Source organism: Vanacampus margaritifer, chromosome 14 (genome assembly GCF_051991255.1).
Source record: "Vanacampus margaritifer isolate UIUO_Vmar chromosome 14, RoL_Vmar_1.0, whole genome shotgun sequence".
In the NCBI taxonomy this organism is placed as follows: domain Eukaryota; kingdom Metazoa; phylum Chordata; class Actinopteri; order Syngnathiformes; family Syngnathidae; genus Vanacampus; species Vanacampus margaritifer.
In genome coordinates, this window is record NC_135445.1 from 6,585,697 (window position 1) to 6,613,482 (window position 27,786).

The 27,786-nt window shown below is 38.1% G+C and overlaps 2 protein-coding genes across 14 annotated transcripts in view; both read left to right on the top strand.

The window, feature by feature from the left end:
• rimbp2a (RIMS binding protein 2a) overlaps positions 1–2,891 on the top strand; it is a 65,945-nt gene extending 63,054 nt beyond the window's left edge. For all 13 annotated transcript variants that reach the window (XM_077542456.1, XM_077542462.1, XM_077542465.1 and 10 more), the window contains one exon: positions 2,440–2,891. In XM_077542456.1, the coding sequence (XP_077398582.1) occupies positions 2,440–2,664 (225 nt within the window). In that variant the 3' untranslated portion in view covers positions 2,665–2,891. The remainder of the gene's footprint in view (positions 1–2,439) is intronic.
• Positions 2,892–12,731: 9,840 nt separating this feature from the next.
• The window catches only part of LOC144034249 (transmembrane protein 132D-like), a 34,881-nt gene continuing 19,826 nt past the window's right edge, over positions 12,732–27,786 (top strand). The window contains exons 1-3 of the mRNA XM_077542890.1: positions 12,732–13,034; positions 15,161–16,034; positions 23,341–23,487. Coding sequence (XP_077399016.1) covers positions 12,965–13,034; positions 15,161–16,034; positions 23,341–23,487 — 1,091 coding nt within the window. The 5' untranslated portion in view covers positions 12,732–12,964. The remainder of the gene's footprint in view (positions 13,035–15,160; positions 16,035–23,340; positions 23,488–27,786) is intronic.

Sequence of the window (27,786 nt, forward strand, 5' to 3'; positions counted from 1 at the left end):
ACATCATCCCCATCGCCGCTCTCAGCGCTAAGGCCCTGTGTTCATCCATTCCTCCGTCTCCTCTCTTTCTCTTGATTTCGCTTGCTCCACGTTGGCGTGTGTGTGCTCTCCATTGTGTGTGTTTCTCGTCCGTGTGGTGGCTTTGGTGACCGACTAACAACTCCTCCTCCCCCCCTGCTCCGTCACCGTCGGGAATTAGGGGGCGACCAAAAACGAAAAAACAGTCGAGTGTAACACCTTTCTGAGTCTCAGAGAAAGGAAGAAGCAAAGCCTGACGTGGACAGAGAGAGGATAGACTCTGCGGGGAAGGGGAGCGGGTGTTCGTGCATGCGTTGAGGAAGCTCAACTCATTCCTTCCATTTGTACCTCTTTGCATTGAAACACAAAAATCTCATTGTGGTTATTGTGTATGGCAACAATAATGACAAGTGCTTTAATAACACCTAACTGCTACACTGAGAGAAAAAAAAAAAACATTGGAGGAAAAAAAAAAAGCATGCCTTTTTTCATAATGGATCCATTTTCTAATGACTCTTGACTGTTGTGTTTCCCGAAAAGAGGCTTTGTTTCTTTATGTATGTTGCACACACATCAATCTATTTTTCAGCTCTGTTTGAGGCCAAAATTAACAGCAGCACTGAGACATCCGAACTGTATTGTTACAAAGGAACAATAAAAGAAATGAGAAGGGGAAAAAAAATTGGATATTAAAAACCTTCTTTTGGCGCTCTCTGTGTTGTTGTGTGTGTCAATGTTTTCATTGTGGTGCCTTGTGGTCTGTGGGTTCTTTCTGATGGTGACTTACGCTGCTACATTTTCTTCCTTTTTGTTTTTAACCCCCCCTCCCCCCTCTCTCTCTTTCACCCCGCTTGTCCAACAATAAGAAAAAACTGAGGGAAATTGTTCATCTCACACCATTTGCCCCCCTGTACAGTAAGTCAACAACTTGAGATACCAAACTAGCAGCTCTAATGCACTCCAGCTTGAGTTTTTTTTTTTTTCAAATAATGTGTAATAATGTCCTGTCGAACTTAAGAATAGCGCAAACGAAAAGTGCATCAAGCTAACGCATTAGAATACAAGCCTGGTATCTACAGTTGTGTCCCTGGTTGTTGTACTTGATAAGACTGTTGTACTCTTACTGTTTGTTTCCTCTTGGCCGATTATCGGTGGTGGACTCCTCTTCCTCAGCGTTTCTATTCTACCACATTTGCACATTGTCCTGTTCAAGCATACGGTCGTGATGGAAAAATGAAGCTTCATGAAGCACTTGTGATATTTATATATTTTTTGTATTCCTCTACATGGTGCTCTTGGTTTAAAGGTGCAATGGAAATGAATTACATTTCCATTGCAACTTTAAAGCAAGAGTATCATCTAAAGGAGTCAAAAAATATCACAAGTGCTTCATGAAGCTTCATGAAGCACTTGTGATGTTGAAAAAAAAAAAAGTTAAAAAAAATGAAACATGCACAACCTGTCCAAGAGACATGACCAATAAATAAAAAAATAAAATAAAATAAAGGGGGGGGGGCACAGAACGAGAGTCCGCCATGTTACCTTTTACAATGCCCCGTTTTCACAGATGAAAATAGAAAATATAACAGAGGGAGGGAAAAACAACAACAACCCCAGGCTAAGTTTTGATTGAGGGGGGGAGGGTTCAGCAAACAGGCACACATTAACACACACAAACTGTCAAAAATAACCCAAATTGGGTTAAAAAGGGACTGACCCAACTTTTGGGTTATCCGATTGACCCAAAAAGTTGGTTCGAATGAATAACCCACAAAACGACTCCTAAATCGGGTTGTTTTGTGGGCTATTAATTTAATTTGACCCAACTTGTGGGGTTAAATAAATCTTTTTTTGGTATTTTGGGGTTAAATAACTCAAGAGTCGGTCAGTTCTTTTCGGACCCAATTCAATTGAATTATTCAATAAACACCAAAAGTTGGGTCAAATGAATAACCAACACAACAACCCAAAAAATAGGTTGCTTTGTGGTTATAAATTTGATTCTGATTTTGGGTCAAATAACCCAAAAAGTTGGATCGCTCCATTTTTGACACATTTTGGGCTTAGCTGATTTTACAGAGCACGGAACACAGATTAGCACATGTGGAAGTGTGTGTACCCGACCTCTTGCTCAAACACTATAAACAGTTGGGTCTCTTTTATGACCCAATTTGGGTTATTTTTGAGATAGCTGGGATAGGCCCCAACTCACCTTTGACCCAAAGTTATAAACATACACACAACTGGAAGTGTTATGGACATGTCAAGCCTGACCTGATGACTTTGTATAAAAATCTTAAAAAATGGAAAACATCACTTCAAATAATGACTACAAATAAGAAAGCAAGTTGCGTTCCCAAGTAGACAACATTCTACCGTCCAACACTCCCTTGCTTCCCTCCCCATGGCCTCTCTCCTCAGATCACCATGGAAACCCTCGTCGATAACGACGTCACGCCCGTCCGCGCTCCGTCCCCCATCGTCCGCCCGCTGCTGCCGGGCACCATGAGACCCCTCAGCCCGACCCGGGTACCCCCCAGCCTGCCTCTGGACCCGCGCGACCCTCAAGATTTCGCAAACAAGAAGAAGAAAGGACTCCTCTCCAAGGGGAAGAAGTTACTCAAGCGACTCTCCCCTGCCAAATAAAATCCGACATGTACAGTGTAGCCGCTCGACATTCCGATGTTTTCTCCGGGACTGATTATCGTTCAGTTCTTCTGTAATCCAAATAATGATGTTCTTGTGTAGTGCCAAAATCACGAGAGAAAAAACATTACTGTGATGTATTTTTAATCAAGACATTGTTTTCATGACGTGTATTTGAATCTTTTTTTTGTTGTTGTAGAAACTATTACATTCTTTCATGCAGGGTACCTGGTAATGGTTACATACTGTGTACGGTGTGTTTCGGATAGGAACAGGTTGAAAAGAAAGACAAGGCTGGGAGTGATGTAAGCTGCTAACACAAAAGGGCTCTATTTTTGTGACTGGCGTCAAATTCAGCGCGGCGGGTGGGAGACCCCTAAATCTGCGTCGACCAGCGGGATGATCCAGAAAATAGAATAATAACATTAATAATGTGTTCCATGAACTGATTTTGATACAAAAATCAGGATACGCTGTCTACGAAAATAGAGCCCAACGGCTTTATTTAGTGCAATATTGTATACAGGTGGTAGCGATTGCGGTATGGAAAATTTCTTGGAAATGGGTTGAAATCATGACGACGCATTCATGCAATGCAAAAAGAGCTTTTGGAGCACCAGGCGAGCCTCTCAGTGGCCTTTTACCAAAACAGCATAAGTGTGATGTTACTCATTTGAGTTCATTTTTCATCCTTGATAGTCAAATCTTAGCAGTTGCGTCCATAATTATGGCATCGTTTTCATCTTTTGTACATTGACTTGACTTTCCCATTATCCTGAGGACAAATTGACCTTTGTTTCATCTGACTAAAGATAAGAGACATTCATTTATTTATTTGGAATATTGCCAGTCATTGTTTACATTGTGATAAGGCTTAATGACGTCATTGATCGGATCGGTGACTTAAGACATTACAACTAGTGATGGACAAATGAAGCTTCATGAAGCACTTGTGATATTTTTGGACTCCTCTAGATGGCACTATTGGTTTAAAAAGGCAGTGGAAATGTAATACATTTTCATTGCACTAGCCTTTATATTTGAACCAAGAGCACCATCTAGAGGAGTAAAAAAAAAATAGTAAAAGTGTTTCATGAAGCTTCATGAGGCTTCATTTTCCCATCACTAATTACAACCAATCACAAACTGCATAAAATGCAACATATCGGCCAATCCAATATAACCGATTAAGGTCGATGTAACATCTACTTGTAATGTTTTATTTTGTTGATTTGTTTATATTTTGTTACCTGATTTGGCATCCATCACTTCAATCCAAATCCTACCTATTAAAAATTGTTATAATATTAATTAAATTCCTTAAATTAAAACCATGTCAACTTAAAATCAAAATGTAATCACATCCTGTTTACTTTCAAATCCAGTTTTGTGGATAATGAAGGCCAATTGATTTTAGAAAATATCTTTGGACCAACCTTTGTTCATATTTGTTTTATGTGATGCACTCATGTCTTTCACCTTTCTTTTTTTGTTTTCATGCTTAAAGGCAAAGTCAAGTCAAAAAATTACTTTACAATATGTTCTATGCGGCCCAACTAGTCTTAACACTTATTAATATTGTGTTTGTGGAATATAAATTAGGCTGCAAAATTCACTTGTTTGTATCCATATCAGGTGGCGGCCATTTTGTCACTCGACCGAAAATGACGTCACAGTTGCTAAGGGCTTAGGTAACGACCAATCACAGCTCAGCTTGCGAAGTCAGAAAACAGGTGAGCCGTGATTGATCGTTACCTCAGCCCTGAGCAACTGTGATGTCATTTTCAGTCGACAGCATGTGGCAAAATGGCCGCCCCGAGAGATGGATCTGCTGCTTTATTCATATTCCACAAACGCAATATTAATAAGAATGCTGTGTTTAGACTAGTGGGGGAGCATAGAATATATTATTGTAAAGAATAATAATGTTTGACTTTAATTCTCCTTTAAAATAGGGCGCTCACGTTGTCATGTGATATAGCAATCACACACTCACGTTGTCATAATATTAGCAAAATATATAATATAAGCAAAAGGCCACGTTAAAAGGACAAATCAAAATGGTTGGTTGTTGTGTTAGTAAAAAAAAAAAAAATCACTTATTTTACACAAGTGACATTTTTCTAGCTGATATTTACAATATGTACAGATCATGTATGTTTGTACTTACACATTTGGACTTACGCAACATTTTCTTTATTCCAGTGATCATAAAGTGCAGTTTGACCTTAAAATCAATTTAATTTGGATGGTTCACGGGCTTTCTGATATTAATACTAGCCATTGCCATGGTGAACTTTAGTGGACATCTCGCGTGTTGTTTTAACGTGCTTATTTCAATACACGATGCTACAACCTTTAGCACGTACGTCCATTGCCTTCGCTTCACAAGCTTCTGGTAATGTGACGTCATTGGATTTGTATTCACACATTGATGTGAAAGTAAACAGCAAAATTCAAACTGTTACTTTTTGTTGTTGAAATCATTTTTTCTATACTGAAAACAAACTTCGATTTTCACACTAGTAGTGAGGGAAAATGTTGAAATCTTTTTTTTTCTTAATTCAATATTTACGAATTTGAAATTGATTAATCCACCATAACATAACTCAGAAGTTACTGTATTTTGTGTCCCGAAAAATATTCATGTACATGCTGCTTTTTGACAGCAGCATCTACGTATACATAAAAAAAAAAAGAAAAGTTGCCAATCATAAACAATATGCCAATCAATTAATTGATTCATTATTCAAGATAATTTCCATGTAATAATGATTTTAAAAAATATGTTTTTTTTAATTTAGTGCAACATACATTCAAGTGTTGGTATCTCAAACTCCAAACAGATCAATTCATAGTGAAATATTAATTTACTAATGACTACACCTGTATTGATTTGTTCCATAGCTGTTTGTTTCCCATTCAGTGGCCCACAAAGTATAAACAATAATAGTTATAATAATTCACTTATGAATGGGTGTTTTGGTGTGAACGCTGTTGTTGTTTTGTACTCAGATCCATTTGTAGATCATTTTAAAAATGTTTCTACTTGATTTTATGACCGCCTTTTATCAGTACATTGAGTTGACTAAAAGAAAAAAAAAAAGGCAAACATTCTCATAGTGTCTTTGGAAATCAGATGTAAAGTCCACCATATGTGCTATCTTTGTGAAGTTGCGGAGAGAAAAAAAGAAGAAGAAATTATTGAGCAGTATTTATGGTGATTGTGTGGGTGTGCATGTGAAAGAAAAAAAAAGCTGACTTTTATAACCTGAATAAATTTGATATTTTGTACAACGTTTGCATTTATTTGTGTAAGCTGTATTTACTGAACTGGAAAATTGACTTTTTGATGGATGGTATATACATTGTTTGGTCATGCTAGCATTGTTAGCTTTTGCTAGTCGGGATGTGTTCCATGCAACGAAAACTAATGAAACTAAAATTGAAAATACATTTTTGTTAACATAACACTTTAACTTTTTTTTTTTTTTTACAGAAAATATATGTCCTTTGTTGTCATCTTTTTCCAATTAATATCATACATGAGCTTAGAATAGCATAGAATTGCCCTAAATATATACTAAACCAAAATGAAGCATTTTCAAAATATTAAAAACTAACAAACCTCCTCTAAAAACTAATTCAAACTGAATTCAAAAAACAAAATAAAAAGTAACTAAAAAGCCCAAAATATTTTAACCCCGGTTCCCTGCATATGCTACACACTGATGTTTTTTGCCATCATGATGATAAAGTGCTCCCTCAAAAAAGGAAAATGTCATCCATGTTATTTTAGTGGGGGCTCAGAGTGTTTTTTTTTTTTTTTTAATTAAATAAAGTGCCTGTATAAAAGGTTCACAAAATTCTTGTTCAAGAGAGGTCAACATACTGCTCCATCCTGATAAGAATAACTGGAATCTAAATACTGCTCTTTTTTACATTGACCTAAAAATAAAAATAAAAACTCCAGGAGTTTGCCTGTAAAGGTTGTAGTTTTTAATTCCACCACTTGATGGCACTATATACTACATTTTCACATATTTCAAGAACTCGCCGGGCAACCTTTACTGAGTCACATTAGAAACAGTACATCACCAAACGAATATGTCATTAAGTAAAAAGTAAAGTAATTTTTCTCAAAAAAAAAAATCCTCATTTTTTCTGAATATTATTTTTCTGTGTATTTTTTTTTTCTGTTTTATAAAATTATTATTTTTCAGTTTTTCTGAATATTTTTTTAAAAAGGGTTTTCCCTCAGAGATTAGAGAACAAACCACAATACAGTATACACATTCATTTCTTTATTGAGAGCCAGTAAGTAAACATTGCCATCTTATTGCATATTGAAGTATGCGGGAAAGTGTCTGCTTCCGCTATTAGCAAGTCTGCAACAAGTCAATTGGAGTTCAGAGGTAAAAAAAAATAAATTAAAAAAACTCCAAAAAACAGAACACCAGCTCTGTTTTTCTGAAGAATTTTTTTTTTCAGTTTTTTTTTAATATATTTTTTTCTGGTTCTTGGAGTAATTTCCCCCCTTTTTTTCTGAGTATTTTTTCCTTTTGTTTTTCTGAATATTTTTTTGATGGAAAATTTTTTTCAGTAAAATCGAAAAAAATATTCAGAAAAACAGACAATTAAAAAAATACAAAAAAAACAAAGCACCCCCAAAAACTTTGTCACAAAAACAGGATTTTATTTTATTTTTTTCAAGTAAATGCAATACGCTTCCGTAATATATATTATTGTTATTTTCGTGTATCCCCATTATTTACCGTTTTATCGCGGGTGTCTACTATATTTATGAGTCTTTTTTTTCCTGTGCAGTTACATCATGAACCTCAAGAGGGCAGCAGTGTTTTCCCCTTTGGAAGGCTTCAAGACCCACTTGATTATAATACATATTCTCTGATGTAAAATAAGTCATCCTGCGTCATTATGGAAAAAACTACTATCACCCCCCCCCCCCCCACCACCTTTTTTTTTCTTGCATCTTATGTATCAGTACTGGCTGCAGCACTACTTCATCCTCATACCTGCTGGCTTTTTCATTCACCCCTCCTCGTGTCCCCCGAGGGTCAAGTTTAAAATTCTTGCCAGCTGTAAGCTCTCCATCACTCACCTGCCAGCTACCCCACCAACACAGTGGGGGACACCAAGACATCCATCTTCCCCATGCCCTTTCTGAATATTTCATAACAACGCCGAAACGCTCGTTTGGGCCTATCACAGCAACGGCGTCATCTAATTTGATTTTGATACGCCATCAGACTTTAGCAAGTTGAACTTATTTGTTTGCTGCGACGCTTAAGTGGCACAGCCTCGCATTAAAAGCGACGTTATGAGGCCGAGCGGCAGCAGTCCTTAAACGCCGCACTTACTTTGCATATTTTAATGACTGTTTGCTTGCATAATGTATGTTACCTTTCCTCCAGTGCATATATTTCATTTTAAAGGCCCCAGGGTAAAAATAACCTTTCGGGCCACTGCTGACCCATGTCCCACGTTCACTGCTTTTCTTGCATTATGTGCCTGCTGTGCGCATTCTTTTTTGACCTTCTGGTGCAGTGAGAGCCTACACATTCATTATATTGTTTCATTCCAGCTACTGTAAACCAGACGGAATATTGACAACTTGCCAGCGTACATAAGACAAACAACAGGGATGCCAGAACGCATTTATACATGTTAATACTTATTTTCCATATTTTCAGGGATCACTGATTTAGCTAGTATAAAGTGTGTTTTTTTTTGTCATTATTATTATTAATAATAATAATAATAGAGTTGCACATGATATATCTGAGTTGAAATAAAATAACCATATGGAATATATAAAAGGTGTATATTATATTGTATCATATCATATCAGGGATGTTCAATACCACTTTTTTTTTTTTTTAGACCGATACCAACTCTGAAGCTACTACTTGTAGCCTACTTTTCCTTTATGAAATTTCCCCGAAAAAAGAAAAAAGATCTATAGTTGCTATTTTAGCATTTTCCCGTAAAAATGGCATGAAATTAATGGCAATTTTCTACTCTTCTAATTTTTAGAACGGTCCCCAAGAGGGCGACAGATACTGATATCGGCGACCGTCATTTGTCCGTATCAGTGCTCAACCATTATATTATATTATATTATATTATATTATATTATATTATATTATATTATATTATATTATATTATATTATATATTATATTATTATTATTACATTATTTTAAACCTTATTTGAGATACGATTATATACTGGAGTTTTTATTTATTTATTTAATTTTTTTATGAATTGTGTGTGTGTTTTTTTTTTAATTGAACAATAGAAACATTTTTGTCATTGTATTGCATTTTCTCAAAAGTAATTTTTCTCTAAAAGTTGGATAAAAGTGAACTGAAAGTCTTTGTAAATTTTATTTTTTATTTTATTTTATTGATTTTTCTCAATAAAATACTCTTTACAGAAGCCTCATATCATATTCATAAAATTATTTTTTATTATTTAAATTGAGTATTTTAAGTTTGCGTTTGTACCCCCCAAAAATTGTACTTTTAATTTTCAGTTTCTCTATTTAGTTGTGCGAGATTGAATTTTAGAAATAATATGTGTTTATGAGTAATGTCACCTTTTTTTTTCTTTTAAAGTTTATATTGACATATTGAGAACATAGACATGCCATATTGCATTTAAATGCAATATTACATGCTTTGATGTAGATTTGCTATTATTCTATTCTATAATTTGGCAGCATGAACACGATAATCCAGCAAATCCTTGTTGTTGTCGTGAAAGGTAAATAATGCTGATACTGCCCTCCTAGTTCAACAGTAATTTCTCATCTGGATTACTGTCAGTAAAGGTTAATAGAGTGCTTAATCATACAGTGACCTGTCTGTGAACTGTGCAGGTGTCAGACGGGAAAGTGAAAAACTCCTCTGTGGACTTATTGGAACCTTTGTAGGTGAATTTGACCACTTATATAAATAAGTCAGGTTGATGTGCAGTGAGAGAGGATTCTTTAAACATGACCCTTGTGCCGTCTGCTCTGGAATTGATTTGGGATGTCATCGGACAGCATAGAGAGAGAAAAAAAAAAAAACAAGTGCAAGAGGAAACAATTGCAATATGTAGTTTGGGAAGAGAAGGAGTTTGTGGCTGCTGTTTAGTTTTAAACTTTCTTCGTTCGCTAAAGTTCATAAGCAGTTAATCGTAAGTCTTTCAGAAAAAAAAAAAAACTTTTGATACTGCTGAACTTTTTGTTTTGCTTTGGTCTTCTAATTTGCTCCTCCTGCTGTATTCATCTTTGGTTTGATGATGAATGGTGCAACAACTGTGCAGATTCTGCATTTTGGGAAATTTATGGTAGAGTAAAATAAATAAATAAATGAGCGTGTGCACAAAAAGGTGAACTTTGTTTTCATTGCAGCACTTGGATTTAAAATTGGTACTCAATTGTGTCGATTTTGATTGAGCTATTCACCTCACCGTCCTTTTTGAAACTTAGTCAAAAAGTGAGCCAACAGGAATAGCTTCCCATTTTTTCTTTAAAATACAAATTTCTCTGTCTGCTCTGCTTCAGGCTTAAGCTGTGTTAAGATGTTAAGGCCAGCATGCCTTCTATGCTGGCCTATCCTGTAGCACTGACCCACATTTACAATGCAGCTAGCTAGCTAGCTAGTCAGACAGCTAACAGACGAGATATTTTGTTGTGGCCTTTAGAGTCAATTTATTGCTTCTTTTTTCTTCTTTCGGTTTTGTAAAAGTGGAATAAGCAAAAAATAAAAATAAAATATACAGTACATTAGTACTGTGTTGGAAATATCTGGTTTTCTAGCTACATTAGCATTCACCAGTCCCAAAATGTAAAGAAATAAACTATTATTATAAACAAATTATTACACCATAGAGTGCTTTTTTTAAAACATTGTTTACAACATGAATTACATTATAAAACATGTGTTCTGAATTAAAGTAGATAACACATAAAAAAAAAGTATGCTAACATAGTTAGCTAAGTTAGCAAAACTCAGGTCCGCTAGCATAAGATGCTAACGGATGCTAACCGTTTTTAGCTACAATCCCATAAAACATTCACATGGGCTTTTTCAACACTAGAGGGTGCTAAAAGTCAACATAGATCAATATAGCAAAACTACATCTTCCACAAAAGCAATATTAATCAGAATTGGGACATGTGGGGCTACATACAACATATTATTGTAAAGAAAATTATTGGGTTGACCCCTAGTACAGTATTGATGTTTTTTTTTCTAGGGATTTAGTCCTCACTGAAGACCTAGCTGTCAAAAGTAGGCTACTGCAATGGAGAAAGGCAGCGCTGTTAAGTTGAACACCTTCAAGGATTAATCAAGTGAAAAATAGCTCCGAGTCTGTTTGGATGACTGAAAGTGCCTGAGCATGATTTTTGATAATAACACTTCTCAAAGAGAACCTCCATTATATAAACTGAAGAAGCACAGCACAGTAAACAAACATTTTATAGACTGCATTCACTTTTCAAACTTGAAGTAATTTGGAGTCCTTGGAATGTTTCTCGAAGGTACACATTGTATATATTCCCAGACAACCTCTGCAGTGAGACAAAGAAGTCTTTATTTACCAATAATGTCTGCATGGGCTCCTGGCACCTTGTTATAAAAAATGTCCCTGTAGCAGGTGCAGGAAGCTAGACTAGGCTCTCACATAAAAAAAAAAAAAAAAAAGTTCGACTGAGGGAATGAACAATGAAATTTGAGCAAGCAAACTGGACCAGCAGTACATTTTGGATAATTGTTTGTTTCTAACTAAGGCAGATTAAACGCATAGATGGAATGATTGACAATTTTTATTAATATTATTATTATTTTTATTTATTTTTTTACATCTTAACCAATTTAAAAAAAAAAGTGACAGATCACACATTATTATTATTATTATTTTTATTATTATTATTATTACAGCACTTTATATTGTTCCTTCCTGTGTGCACACATTGGCCACATGGGGGCAGTATAATAAAAACATAACGCTACAACAGTACACGGAGATGGTCTCAGCTCCTCAATTAGTCACAGTCGTTCTTTTCAGAGGATAAAGCATATACGCCTATGTGTACTGTTATTCTACCTGTCTACAGCACCTCCGGGATACGATTTTTAAGGGAGATTCTTAACCAGGCTGAGTCGCGGGTCCAAAAACAACCTAAAAATGTATATATATTTTTTTTAAGTTCCATTTTAATTTGATCAGGTGACCTGATCATTTTGTATAAAAGAAGTGTATAGAAGACACTCAGCAGAACACGAATCTAAAGAAAACAGCGTCACATGACTTTCAGCTATTATTTTTCTCTCATCTGCAATTGCTGCCAAATGTGTGCCGTCATATCATCGAGGCTTAAGCTTATACCTGCACCCATCTGCTCTGTTCTGCAGCATCAGACATATTCCCCTGCGACGCCGCTGCAGCATGAGGATCTGTGGATGACATCTGGCGAAAAAAAAAAAAAATGCCTCAGTAACAATGACTGAATGGAGGAAGTGCTTTTGTTGGTGACGAAATAACTACAGTACTTTGTAGTAGTAATTTCATAGCATATAATACATTTGAATTTCAAGCATAGTAATTGTCAGGCCTTAGGGCAGCGCAGCACCCCATTGAGGGCCGTGCAGCTTTATATGACTGTGTAACATGTGAGAAATGTAATAACATAGTAATAAAATAGTAATAAAGGAATCAAAGCAATTGTCAAAATTCAAGCATAGTAATTGTCAGGCCTTAGGGGATCACAGCACCCTACTGGGGGCCATTGTAATTTTATATGACTGTATAATATGTGAGCAATGTAATAACATAGTAATATAAAGTGTCAAAGCAATAATGGTATAATGCGAATTCAACCCCTGGCGCGGAATCATGCCCATCATTTGTTAGATCAAATTTAAAGTGACTCACAGAGAAACCACTGATCCCTCTGACCTCGTGTGCATTTAATTTGCTCGCAGCTCTTCCTCCACCCACGTGGCCGCCGTTAATCTGACACACTGCACATGTTTACTGATTTCGGCCATGGGAACAGTCGTGCCTGGTGCTGTCCTGCCGTGCCAGCCGGGGTCGTGCAACCTCACTTCGCTCTCCCGTACTTTTTTTTTTTTTTTAACCCACCATTCAACAAGAGAATGATTTTTCTGGATTTTTTGGTCACTATGAAAGGAAACTACTAGTATACATAAAGCTGTTTTTCAGTTGTTTTTATTAATTTTTTATCACTGCATGATACCAAGGATTCTCTAGTCTTGACAAGATGCTTAACTTTCTCCTCCGTTTCATGTCTCCAGTGGTGACCATTGCCGTGCTTACTGCTGTAACAAAGGGTAAGTCATTTATGCGTGAATTCTATTTGCATTTACGCAGTTAGTTGCCATACTAAGTAATCACTCATCGTGTCTTGTAGGGTCCAATTAGAAAATGTGATTCCTTGCTCGATAAAAGGCTAATGATGTTCTCCTTTAATTTAAGGCCAGATGCGATGTTTGAAAACCTTAATCGTTTGCACCTATGTTATTCCTATGTTGTTTAAAAAAAAATAAAAAATAATCCTATTTTTTTACGCGCTTCTCCTTCCACATAATTCTTCTGATTCACATCATTCCAATTTCAACATATTCCAAAAAATCACAACATTGGGGCTTCTATTTTTTTCATTCCAAAAATTCATGGTTTTCCGATAATTTAGTATTTTTCCCCTAAAAATTTACGAATTCTTACTGAGGCGGAATTTCCACCAATACTTATTTACTAATATTTTTACCCCTTCAAAAATCCCAAACTAGGACTTATTCCACACTATTCTATTCACTCCTCCCTCAACATTACTTGACTGATTCAAACTATTTAAACTTCAACAATTGCAAATCAATAAAGCCATCTTGTTTATTACTCCCATTCACAAATTCCCCAAAATTCCTGAATTGCAAATATTTACATTTTCAATTCCAGTTCCCACCTATATTGACCGATTAAAATAATGATAATTCCAATTTCAACATATTCAGCTCATTTGATATCTAATTAATTATATAATATATATATAATTATATAATATATAATTATTGTACATGTTTTAATATTTTTTTTTATTCAGCCTTCACACGCAATTGAGAGCTATTTTTCATATAATTTTTTTTTTTGTGGCGCTGGGATGGATTAATGGCATTTTCATTTATATTTTACATGATTTGAGAGTGTTTTGATGTTCAAGCAGAGTCACGGACCAAAATCGATTTGTAAGTCAAGGCACCACTTTATTCTGTGTTTGTGTGCATTCTTGCCATCACAAATACCGGAAGTGGCAACACGGCGTTTGTGTGAAGAGACACAAGGTACTGGTTTGAAAAGTCTTGTCCAGTAGAGGATCCCGTTTATTTGTCAGAAGTTAATTCGACGCCTTCAAATGCTGCCACTTTGAGAATGCCAAGCTGGGCGTCAATAAATGGCTGAAAGAAACATGGCGAGTCAAGTAGGAAGTAGTGGCGTTCATCTGATGTCAAAAGTCAAGGAGCTGTCATGTTAAGTAGAGGAAAAAAAGTCATTACCTCAATGAAGTCTGACTTGAGAAGAGAACTTATTTTGTTCTTATTGAAATGAGATTGGTTCTACTTGCTGAGCTGTCATATCACTTTTGTTGTTGTGCCATTTTTTTTTTAACATCACATTCAGGGCAAAGGTTCATCTAATTTCCTGGTTCTACTTTTTTCAAAGTACTCCATTTCCTGTTTGTCTCACTTTTCCATTTCGAGTGTTATTTTCTTCACATTTTCCATTGCAGGGACTACATGAGGGATTGCCATCGCGCTTTAGTCTCAGATGAGCAGCGTGACCTCATCACCTGCATCATTTCGACACCCACGTCACCCACATACAGTCTCCATTTCCAACAAAGTTCCACCTTTTCAGCCTCCTCACTTAAAGACTTATTTTGTGCCAAAATGTTCATTGTTGAAATCAGAGGTGGGCATTACGTCAGTCCGTCGCTGATGGACACCTGTTTTTCTGACAAATGACAAGAAACATAAAAAAAAAAAGATGGACTAAGCACTGACAGAAGAGGGTTTTCATCTGTCAGTGGAATCGTCATTAACCGGGTCTAGAATCTGCGGACTTTTCAGTCTGTCACTAGACGCCCGTTTTGTTGACAAATGATGGACTGACGATTACAGTTTGGTTCGGCTTGAAAAAATTACGGACTAACAATGATGGACTGGCCCACCTTTGGTTAAAATCTTCTTTCCATCCATTTTGTATTCTGCTTATCCAGTTCAGAGTCTCCAGGTGAGCTGGAGCCTATCCCATCCGATTTGGGGCAGATTACACCCGAAACTGGACACATATAGAGACAGACAACCATTCACGTCAAATGGGAACTAAAACCACGCTGCCTGTACCAAAGTCCGATGAATGTATCTCCTCAAAATCTTCAATTCTACTCTTTTTCTTCCAGATGTTGAGAGCCAGGAGATTCCAAAAGACACCAAGACTTCTATTCCACTACCGGTTTATCCTGCAGTCAGATTTCAGGTCCTCAATGCTGATCATGTGGTTCTGAGACAGGACAGTATTGCGCCACAAGGGAACTCCAGCCTGAAGGCTCACACACAAACTTTCCTCATCACGGAACCAGGTCCTGGTTCACTCCGGCCAGCTGTTAACGCCTCATATGGGCCACTAAGTGTGGACGCCCCCGTTCCTCCAGAGCTGCTCCTCACGGGGCGCAGGATCGTGCCAGTCATTTTAGGCCGGCAGGTTCGCTCCTCATCCCCGGTCGTCAAGATCCTCTTCCACATGCCTGGTGAAGTTGGCGGAACTCCGGAAAAGACGGAGGATGGAGCTCATTGTGTGACAGCTTACGCCTTCTGGGGTACGAGGGAAGTCCGTGGGGCATGCCTGGTATCACCAGATAGGTTCTGTGTGGCGCAGCTGAAACCCGAACCGGCCTGGTTCAGCTCGTCAACTCAACCCGGTGGCTCCAGCAAAGAGGCGGGGCGAACAGAAGCCGCAAAGGGGCTTCAGGGCAATCTTGTGGAGGTCTACTTTCAGAGTCGGATGGACCTGACGGGACAGTGTATGCCACAGGACAGCCTGCAACGAGTCGGAGTTGGACGGGCGGGTGTCCAGCAAGGGTTGGGAACACCCTTAAGAAGGATCGGAAGTGTAAACCTGCTTAAAACTCCACCTGGGAATGTGACCTTTTTTCGTCTGAGATTAGGGGGGGGCTTGGTCATCCAGACTTCCTCCAAGCCCCTGAAGTCTGATGACGTTGTGACTTTTTACGTCTTCCTGGCAAGTACCTCAACCTTGGAGAGTTTCACACTTAGGTAAGAAGGATATTTTTATTCACATTGTTTAAAAAACTAACTTGCTCTAATCTTTATCCGATTGGTAATCGAACCATGCGTACGAGAGAAATGGGTGAGACAAAATGGAGACGATTTTTTGCAGTTGCGTATGGCCAGAACGTGACGGTGAATTTACCCAAGAATAGTTAGAACTCAAACTAACTTAATTTAAGTAACAAGAGGTGAGCATTCCGTCAGTAGTGACGGACTGTCTGTTTTTCCCACGAGTGACAAGAAGCTGTACGCCCGTTTTGTTGACGAACGATGGACTGATGGAATGCCCACCTTTGTCTGTCAGTCCTCGGGATCATAAAAGGACATGCCCAGAGAGAGAACATGAAATACCGGTTGTGATCCAGTCCAGAACGGTCATCGTAGAATTGAGCGAGATTAACTGCCCTTTGGTAACAGCTCACAAAAATCAACCAGGAAGTCGCCTGCTTGCTACCAAACTAAAACAAAACCACTTTTTACCCGATTATCTGTCAAAAAGTTTAGTCTATAAAGATTTAGGATGTAAGAGTTGATCTCTGCCTTTCCTACAACTTTTTGAATCGATTCTTTAGATGTGAAAAAAAAAGACGCTAAGAGACTTATATAACCGTTCCGTCCCGTTCAGTTCCGTCCCGTCCCGTTCCGTCCCGTCCCGTCCCGTCCCGTTCCGTCTTCAATTCCGCTTATCAAGGGTCGGGTCACGGGGACAGCAGCTTTAGCAGGGAAGCCCAGACTTCCCTCTCCCCAGCCACTTCAGCCAGCTCCTCCGACGGGATCCCAAGGCGTTCCCAGGCCAGCCGAGAGACGTAGTCTCTCCAGCGTGTCCTGGGTCGTCCCCGGGGCCTCCCGCCGCTAGGACATGCCCGGAACACCTCCCCAGGGAGGCGTCCAGGAGGCATCCGTACCAGATGCCCGAGCCACCTCAACTGGTTCCTCTCAACGTGGAAGAGTAGCGGCTTATATAACCTAATAATATATATATAATATATAACAATAATAAAAACAATTAGGCAACAGGGACTTGTCCCGTAGTGTTTTCCGAACCTGATACGATGTGAAAAGAATTCATGTTGAATCGCCGGCACGTCGTGAGCAACATCGTGAGCGATGGACTCCATGCATTTAAATGGTTACTTAAGGCATTTAAATGCTGATGGGGCTTGACACGAGTGCCACCGAGCCTGCCGCTGCCTGCCAGTTGCGCCGCCTTCATAAATTACTGACATGTTTGATCCTGTCTAACGTCTCAGTTAGTTGGGGGAGTTCTTGAGAGCGCTCTTCCATAAGCAGGGACATAATTGGCAAATGATTCACTGGTTTTCATATCTCCACATCCCAGCGATTTCTCTGGGTATTTGACTCCATGAATAATGTATCTTGTTTCATGGCGCACGAAAACAAACATCTTTCCTGATCTTTTGGGTAAAAGTGAAGGTAATATAGAATAAAAAAACACAGAAGTGCAATCGGTTCCGAGATTCCCCCGGTTGCCTCCTGATGCACAACACTGTGTAGACTTGTGGAATGATTATTACTTTTTTTTTCTGGAGAGCTCAGTATTGTTCATTCGGTAATTTTACCGATTTGACATGTCATCATCATTGCTCTCTTTTTAAATTTTTTTTATTGTCTTTATTAAAAAAAAAATAAAAAATTTTAAAGCAGGAAGTAGCTCTAATTACGGTATGACGAAAACATGACTGCTAGCTTGAATGTGAAAATAAATATGAATTTAAAAGTTAAATTGGTTTATTTATATAAACTACTGGCTTTCTGACAACACTGATAAAAAAAAAAAGGTATGCTGGACGAGACCTGCCTAAAAATGGGACAAAACAATGGGCCGGCGAAATTTGCCGGGATCGGGACACAAGGCTCAAAATGGGGACTACCCGTGTTATCGGGACAGTCCCAGTCTCCAGGAAAAAGAAAAAAAAAAGAAGAAAAAAAAGAAAGAAAGAAAAAAAGGGACAGTCCCGGTTAAATGCGACGTCTGGTCACCTAAAGTTTATACAAACATTGCATAAAACTTCTATATTCTACTGTAGATCGCTAGGTTGGGTGATTTGGGTGATTTTGCTCTCTTTTTTTTTTTGTATGTGCGTGCGAGTGTGTGTGTATTCATTAGTTCACTTAAAACCTATTAAAAAAAATCCCATACCGTTCACCTCAACCGAACACTTCCAGCCAGAGTCGTGAGGCCGTCAGGAGACCCGAGGAAGGACCAAAAGAAAAGAAAGGAAAGCGACTGTGTGGAATTCTTATTAGAATGCTTCACATCATGCTTTTCTGGCTTTTCTATTCACTCAACTGTATCTATAAATAATCTAATCCGTGATATCACGCGCGCAAACATAATCTGCGGGAAAATGGAAAGACATGCGAAGATATGTGTATTAATCCATGGGAAGCAAGTTAAACCTGCACTTGTGTCAGTCCCACTGACCATCCCCTACAGCACAAACACACTGACCCAGTGACCCGATGCAGCTCAGCGTCCGTCATTAAATGACATGAATGCGATTGGTCGAAGCGACGCTGACCCCCGTCCCAAACTAAATCTGACCTTTTTTCCCTGCTGGATTTTTATCCTCTTCACCTGAAATCCCTCTCCTGAAAATCCTACTTATTGACCGTACAAGTGAAGTTCCTCCGTTGGGGTCAGCGCTTTCAAGTCCTTGTATGTCTGACCTCGTGCCACATCCAGAATGAGATTGGCCCCGAGTCCCACACTTAAATCCGAGTGAAGGCTCGCTCTGAGGAGCTTGGCAAAGTGATTGATAGGTCCTGGGAGAAATCCCTGCTCCACTTCATGTCTTTGGCTGAAGATTGAGTCCTCTCCAGCGGGACTTGGCCAGATTATCTGTGGCCTTGATTGAAAATGAATCAAGAGGTTAACCCTTAAGGGTAGAGATGATTTGAGCCGGCTGTGAGGATTAAGCGGGTGCATCTGTGTGTGTGTTATATGTGCGAATTCATGCATGTTCATGTCCACCTGTTAGGCACTGCAGATTACGGGTACGCACGTCTATTTTTTTTTAATATTAACATCAGGCGCATGCGTTATCTATTTAGCTGTATTTAGCTACACAGTAAATTTGACTCGATTTAGAGTGGGACCAAATAGATTAAATTTTAGAGTAGGCTGCTATTTACACTTGGAAGAGAGTAAAATAAAGAATTGGGGGGGGAAAAAGTCACTCAAGGGTTGAGGAACGTACTCACGACCTTCAGGTTGGGAAACTGCCGCACTACCACCTGAGCTATGCCCCTCCTACTGTTTGCTTATCGCCAAGAGACCAATGACTAGATTCAGCAGGAGTTGAAGGTCGTGAGTTCGTTCCTCAACCCTTGAGTGACTTTTCCCCCCCCAATTCTTTATTTTATTCTCTTCCAAGTGTAAATATTACTCTAAAATGGAGTCTAATTTGGTCCCACTCTAAATAGAGTCCAATTTATTTTTACAGAATTTACTGTGTAACTTTCGGGTGGTACGAGTAATCATACAAGCTCCGTCTTGGCATGGCGACCCCAAATCACCCAGCCTAGCGATCTACAGTAGAATATAGAAGTTTTATGCAATGTTTGTATAAACCTTAGGTGACCAGACGTCGCATTTAACCTGGACTGTCTCTTTTTTTTCTTTCTTTCTTTTTTTTCTTCTTTTTCCTGGAGACTGGGACTGTCCCGATAACACGGGTAGTCCCCATTTTGAGCCTTGTGTCCCGATCCCGGCAAATTTCGCCGGCCCATTGTTTTGTCCCATTTTTAGGCAGGTCTCGTCCAGCATACCTTTTTTTTTTTTTTTTATTAGTCTTGTCAGAAAGCCAGTAGTTTGGGTTATGCGTATGTCAATCAGACAGTTGTCATAGCGATTCATACAATAAACCAATTTAACTTTTAAATTCATATTTATTTTCACATTGAAGCTAGCAGTCATGTTTTCGTCATACCATAATTAGAGCTACTTCCTGCTCTTAATTATTATTTTTTTTTTAATAAAGACAATAAAAAAATTTAAAAAAGAGAGCAATGATGATGACATGTCAAATCGGTAAAATTACCGAATGAACAACAAAAAAAAAGAAAAAAAAGAAAAAAAAGAGCTACTTCCTGCTTTTAATTTTTTTTTTTTTTAATGAAGACAATAAAAAAATTAAAAAAAGAGAGCAATGATGATGACATGTCAAATCGGTAAAATTACCGAATGAACAACAAAAAAAAAAGAAAAAAAGAAAAAAAAGAGCTACTTCCTGCTTTTAATTATTTTTTTTTTTAATGAAGACAATAAAAAAATTAAAAAAAGAGAGCAATGATGATGACATGTCAAATTGGTAAAATTACCGAATGAACAACAAAAAAAAAGAAAAAAAGAAAAAAAAGAGCTACTTCCTGCTGGGTGCTGCAGCGCAATAAAAGATAGCGAAACACTCATTTGGAGTGGAAAAGGAGATTCCAATCATGACAAAAAGGGTCATTCTAAAACATTTCAAATGAAAGTGAATATACACTGGTAAAAACCTTGGCGGGAAAGTAGTACTTCCTCAAGATACTGTACTTTTTTATGAGCTCCAGATGACAAACAGGCAAACAGACTCCAAGTCATCGTTTTAATCTAATAAAACAGTGAGAGCTTCCACACCGGACACACACTCCTTTGGGCATTACATTAGAAAAGTGACTCGTTAAAGAAGTTTTGGAGACGTGCCAAAACTTTCATGACCAAAAAATACTAAGTCACTGCCCCAACATTTTTTTTATTTAAAAAGCCAATTCAAAAATGTGATATTTTCCTTACATTGATCAAATTGATAAAAAAAAAAAAAAACATTTGTAAAATGTAATGTATTGGTAATCTGTCCGCTCGATGTGTTTGATTAAAGCAGTTTATACTTTTTACTTGTCATTTGTCAAGAGCTTTTCCGCATGTGGCTGCACTGCTTATTGATCCACAAATTGATGTCAGCCCTCGTCCGGTGTGGGATGAAATGTCAGCGTTTTGACGTCTGTCCATTTCACCGCTTACTTGCTATAATAGTTTGTCTGTGACCTTGACCCAGCCGCTTCACTAATTGATTGTTCTGCTTAGGACTGTTTGATTGTAAAACATTTGTACGTTTTTGGGTGCATGCTTGTTACTGTTCTTATTTTGAGGACACGCTACAAATGTGGATAGTTTATTAAACTCCAATTTTGAAAAAAAAACAAAAAAACGACACCTTGTATATACTGTATATATCAGAATCAGATGTATTGGCCAGGTATGTAAAAACACACAAGAAAAATTGCAATGATTAACAGATGGAGATAGTTTGCTAAATTAGCACCCTGGGTTTCCTAGATGAAAAACAAGAAATTATGAGGTTGAAGAGACGGGGGGCAGCGAGATAAAGGTTAGAGAGGAGCAGAGCAAAGTGTCCGCTTTCGTTGAGAGCCGAGCAGAAATTATGTTCCTCTATATGTGACCTGCGACTGGCCAAGGGTTCGGCTCCAGCTCACCCACAACTCTAATGAAGAAAACAGTTGGATGGCATCCATATGCTTAATTCATTCACTGCCTATAGATGTCAAAAATTCATTTGAACTATTTCCATTAGTTTAGCATTTTTCCCCCCACTTTTGTTAACAAGAGTATGAAAACCTAGAAAAAAAATATTGTACATTTGGAACAGATATATAAAATGTGTGATTAATTTGTTTAGTGAAATCATACGATTAATTACGGGAAAAAAATACGCCCCTAATTTTTAATAATCAAACAAAAGTGGGAAAAAATGTTAAACTAATAGAAATAGTTCAAATGAATTTTTGACGTCTATAGCCGTCAATGGTAGGGAATGAGTTAAAGTTTTACAATTTTATTTTGGACTCCTTTTGAATTATATATATAAAAAAATGCACATCAATGACAGTTAAAAGCAGCAATAGTGATTTGAGTTTAAATAAATAAATAAATATACATGTGATATGAGTCAAAATGGACCCAAAAACAAATGGAACTCAGCATGTGACTTGGTTCCAAAAAGGTAGGCAATTATTAAGAGGTCAACCTGAGCTCATTTTTTTCTTCTTTACAAACAAAACAATGATGCAGACATGTCTTCCCTTTACTTGGTGGAACTGAGTCTAGTCATTTGTTTCTGTTCTCAAAAATTCTCATTTCAGTCCAACACAAAAAAAACCCTCTTCTGACAGCTAATAAATGTTTCACAGAGAGAGAGAGAAAGTGATTGTGAATTAAAGAATGTTTGGAAAACAGACATTACTTCAGTGTCAGTTGTTGGCAAGAGAACTTTCAAGTGACAGTTTGGACGTGCTATACAGTTGTTTGCTGGCCTCCGTGTTTCCCCAAACAATTCAATCAGACGTGCTGAAGCTTGAGTGGGCTGCTCTCGACTCCCTGTGGAACATTTCCAGCTCTGGCCCTGGAACCTCGCCATGAGGAAATTGGCTTGTTTTTGGAGACAAAATGACACGCGACTCCACACATTATAACTTTGGATCGGAATCATTTCATGTCTCCCAAACCACTTCAGCGCATATGGCTCAATGGGCCGGCGCAATGATGAATTCCCAAAATGCATCAGGACTGTTCTGATGTAAGAGCAAGACAGAAGCTTGATTGCTCTATAAACTCAGGTGTCTGTTGGACCCTCCCGGGACGCTTGCTTCCATTCACATTAGTCATCGTAAGCGTTGTCAGTGCTGCATCATGTGCCTGAATGTGATTAACTCCTACTTCTCCTGGGGCCAGCAAAAATGAATGCTAATTAATGCTAATTCTCAGTCTGCCCGCAGCTTGCAAATCATCTGTTTGTTGGTTTACTCGCCGCATCAAGCTCGAGAAAAAACAACGGCAACCTAACTGTCCGTTTGTGAGAAACTAATTGTCGAATTTTGTTTAATCATTATTTAATTGCTAACCGCACGATTGTTGGAAAGCCGAGTTGAATTTCACTGCCCGCACCCAGGCCTCAAAATGATTCCATCATGAAATAAATTAAATAGTAACTAATAGGGGTGTGAATTGCCTAGTACCTGGCGATTCGATTCGTATCACGATTCATAGGTCACAATTCGATTCGATACCGATTAATCCCGAATCTATAAATTGATTATTGCGATTTTTTTTAGACTCAAATTTAGAAATGTACACTGTAAGATTTGTCTGAAAATGTATTTATTTATCTGCAAATTACTTACGTTTAACAAACATTTGACATTTACAGCCTTAAGATGAGAAAACAACTACTTTCCCATTCCATGTTTGATGTCTATTTGTTTACTGTAGGGCAACAGTAAAGCCGGGATTGTCGTTCAGCACCGTGCGGCCCAGTGACCCGACGCTGTGGGACGTCAAGGCAGAGCCCGGCAGAGTCGTCATCCCGAACACGGTCATTGTTGTTTGCCAGAGAAAGGTTGCAGTCACAGCAAAGAGGTCAGCGCACTACATTTGAATGACATTGACACACAAAGCTACAAGCTATAAGCTAGCTTTATCAAAGAAACGTCTGCTTATTTCTCCTCGGGCGAAGTCGTTTATACACAGAATCGACAAGGAATCGGATCGTTACATTCTTATCAGTTTTTTGCAGCCATCAGTTTTTGTGCCCCTTGAGACCCTTTACCTTTTATTATGTACATGTTGACAGGCAATTATTGACGTCATCATGATTACGCCATAACCCTCCATAAGTGCCTCTAATTTCATTAGCGTTATACTTAATGACAACTTACATCATAATATATGCTAACATTAGTGCCGCAAGCATCACAGTATGCATCTCTGCCCAGCAACCTCAAACCGAACGAGCGAGCGGCCGACCGACCACCCACCGTCCGGCCCGACCCACTTATCTGTAATCATCCATAATCACGGCTCCGTTATCCGGGCTTAAGCGCTTGCACGTTCAGAAGGGGAGGATTAGAAAGGAGAGATATTCCAAGTTGTGTCCCATGTGTTGGGCTCACCACGACAACCCCCCCCCCCCCCCCCCACACACACACACACACTTGAGTCTGAAGTGATATGTCGAACGGTTTAACATCCCCGCCCCCAAATAGAAGGATTTCCAGGAAAAAGGGGCAAAACCCATTCTATGTTTCTCACCATATTTTGCCGCAGACAGTCCGGCCAGTTTCAGCAAAGCAGCTAAATCTACCTGACTCCGTTTCAATGATTTCAGAAAATATTGTTAGAAGACTATCTTTGTCTTCCGCGTGTTCGTTGTTGTTCGGGTAGAGAGAATGTTGATTTTTCTGAATACAGACTGGAGATCGGTGAACAGGTCCTTCGAAGGATTTATTTTACAGAATATTCCGGACACAAGCAAGTTTACAGACAAATGGCTGCAGTTCCTCTTGCAAGTGTGTCGTTACAGCCGACTCACAGCATTCTTATACTATCTTAAAAACCCACCAGGAAACAGCCGCCAGGCCTGAGTTCAATACACATGACGACAGCCGGAAGCAGATAAGACTTTTTACACTTTTACAGCATATCATCCAATACACATTGACTTCAACCCCAGACACTGGCCCATTGATGTGGAAACAGACGAGCCCCCCCTCACCAAGCTCTATTGAGGAAATTAAAACAGTTATGACTAAACTAAAACAGTTATAACTAAATCTGGGCAAAAGACCCTCAACAATATATCTCACCTTACAAAAAGCTCATTCACTGCCCAGCCCGGTTAAAATGGATGCTTGACGTCTATAGTCGTCACTGGCAGCGAACAAGTTAAAAAGCTTTTTAACATATGATGTGGTTTTAGTGATGAATGTGGAATGCCACCAACAGCTTTCATATCAAACATATTTCACGTTGAGTGGTGCTAAAACTGTCACAGATGTTGACTTGTTTAACCTCATCCATCAACACCAGCGGATTTACAGTTTTGGGTTATCTTTGTAGAACGCGTTGGCAATGATGTTAAAAGCTGGTTAGCAATATAACTCATATTTTAACATCTTGCACAAGGGCAGCATGGGGAGCAAATAGTTGGTACATCTGTCACCGCAGACAGTTCTGAGGTTGGGGGTTCGAATCTTGTATGTTAGATTCATTGCAGACATGTCTCCTGTCAATAGGGACCCTAATGAGGACAAGTGCGATTGAAAATAGATGGCTGGACCGTGTACTCGTTTTTTTTTTCAAGTTTTGGAATATAGAAAAAAATGTTTTTACTTCAGTTGGTTGTTTGAAGGGTTATGGTTTGTGATTATATCGTTACATTATTTATAGTCTTTGCACCAGTATTTGTACAATATTTACTTTGCTTTTTTTTGTGTGGTGTTTTTCATCTGCTTTCATGTAAAAGACTTCTGCCCCTCTTTGATGTTTCGCATTTTTTGTTACGCAGGACCCTATGCTGAAACCATTTCAATATCTGTTTACCTTCTTTTAATCTGCACAGAGCAAAAATAGAATATGATAAAACTGCATTTCAGTGATTTTTTATTTTTATTTTGCACGGTAGCTAATCCCAGACACCTGCGGCAAAGTGTTTTATTAAACAATAAAAATAGGACAAAATAGCGAATGAAAAATTGTTTTTAACTCATTCACTGCCATTGACGGCTATAAACATCAAAAATTAATTTTAATTATTTCTATTAGTTTAAATTTGTTTCCCACCTTTGTTAACAAGAGTATGAAAACCTAAACATTTTTTTTTTAAAGAAAAAAATTATTAAAAATTAGGGGCGTCAGGCGATTAAATTATTAAAAAAATTAGGGGGGTCAGGCGAATATAAAAATTTGTAATTGTAATCAATCGCATGACTTCAATAGTTAACTCACGATTAATCACAAATATCTGTTCTAAATGTACAATAAGTTTCTTCTAGGTTTTCATACTGTTGTTAACAAAAGTGAAGAAAAAAAAGTTAAACTAATAGAAATAGTTCAAATGAATTTTTGACGTCTATAGCCGTCAATGGCAGTGAATGAGTTCATAGAGTCAACTGTTTTTATTATATTACGTATAGCAGCAAACTATATTTTCTTGTCTGAAAACTGTCAGTTGCGCAATATCAAACAAATATAAATTTCTGTAGTATTTCAGAATGGATTGTAACCGTATAATTAGCAAAGCTTAATTGGTTTAAATAAACGATAAGATCTACTGTAATCTGGTTTTGAGAATTTTTTTGGTGCATTTTGTTGTTCAAAGTTGGATTTCTCCTCTTTAACGCAGTTTCAACCAGACTTCTGTGAAAGTTTACGCCATCATCCAGGCACTTAATTCCAGTGTTAGGTTAGCTTAGCAATTAGCATTACTTCTCTGTCTTTCCTTGGCATCCCTTCGTGACTAGCGATACTTGTCAGAATCTTATTCACAGCCACGAAGACGATCATCACTGACTCGTGTCGCGCTAGCTAGCCAACCGAAATTTGTTGCTAGCTAGCTGGTGCGGCGCAAGTAGCATGGAGCTTGCCTCGACCTCTGACTACTCGCGTAATGTGTTAAGAAAGGTCAGAGCTAAGATTCAAACCCCGCTACTTCATAACTGTGGGACAAGCTTGCTAACCACTAGCCACATGCCTTCCTAAAAGCAAAATGATCAGGCGCTGGACAAAAACAAAATAATTTGCTGACAAGAAGGGAGCGTGGCTCACTGTAGAGAGGCGAGGGGAATTCAGTGATGAGTTGGACAGAAAACTTTTAGAGCTCACACACTTTCATGTGTTTGAATTCTAATGAGCGTAGATGTTTTGCAACCGCTGCCGAGTCCCCAAAATAAGTTTGTGACAAGCTGGTGGCAACATTAAATACTGTTGTTTTGTTGTCCTTTGTTGCAACTAAAATCCCAATTTGTGACCACGCAGAGAGTTTTTGTCACCTTACGTTTCCGTTTCAAACATTTCCATCCAGATGCTTACTTTTTCCGAGGCCAGACCAGCTGACTAAATCATCTCTCCTCACGCTCACCTCACTCCCCAAACGTAGGATTTTTTTTTTTTTTATGGCACTCTTGCTTGCTCATAAGTTTGTTTTTCCTCAGTCATTCGCAGTTCTTTTAGTTGCAATATTTTCTTGTCTCTGAGCCCAGCAAACCTCTTTTGAACCTTTTTACCTGCATTTTAAATGTCGAGGAAAACAAGACCGAAGACAGGTCTCAGGTGTGTGTGATGCTGTGGCACGGCAGTGCTTGGAGCTAACTAATATATATATATATATATATATATTTTTTGTTATTATTTATTCTACCCAATCCAAAGATAGCAGTGTCCATGCCCTCATTCTTCTAAGGTCATAAGGTTAACGTGCCCCAATTTATGATCACTGACATTTTTGGAAAACTCCAAAAAAGCTCCAAAAACTTTTCTTAGCAACAAACACTACAGATTAGTAACAAACTGAAATTAATATATATATATATATAGTGATTATTCAGTTGATCCAAAAATATGGCTTGGTCACTTGTTGAGCCAATTTGAGTTATTTTTTGACCTAGCTGTTTTTAAAGCTTCCAACCTGTACAACTCAATGGACCATGTTTTTGAGAGGGAACGGAAAAAGAAACAAGTGAATTATTGTGGTTGCATAATCTTTTATTAGTGGCATTGTGGCTGTTTAAGCACAATGAAGCTCAGGTTAAATTGGAGTCAGAAGAGTGCAGCTGCCACCAAAATGTCTTTTTTTCCTTTCTTATTTTGTTTTTGACATAAAGCCCAAACAATTTGTGTTAACACTGACTACTATTTTGAACTGTTCATAATTCCTTCTAT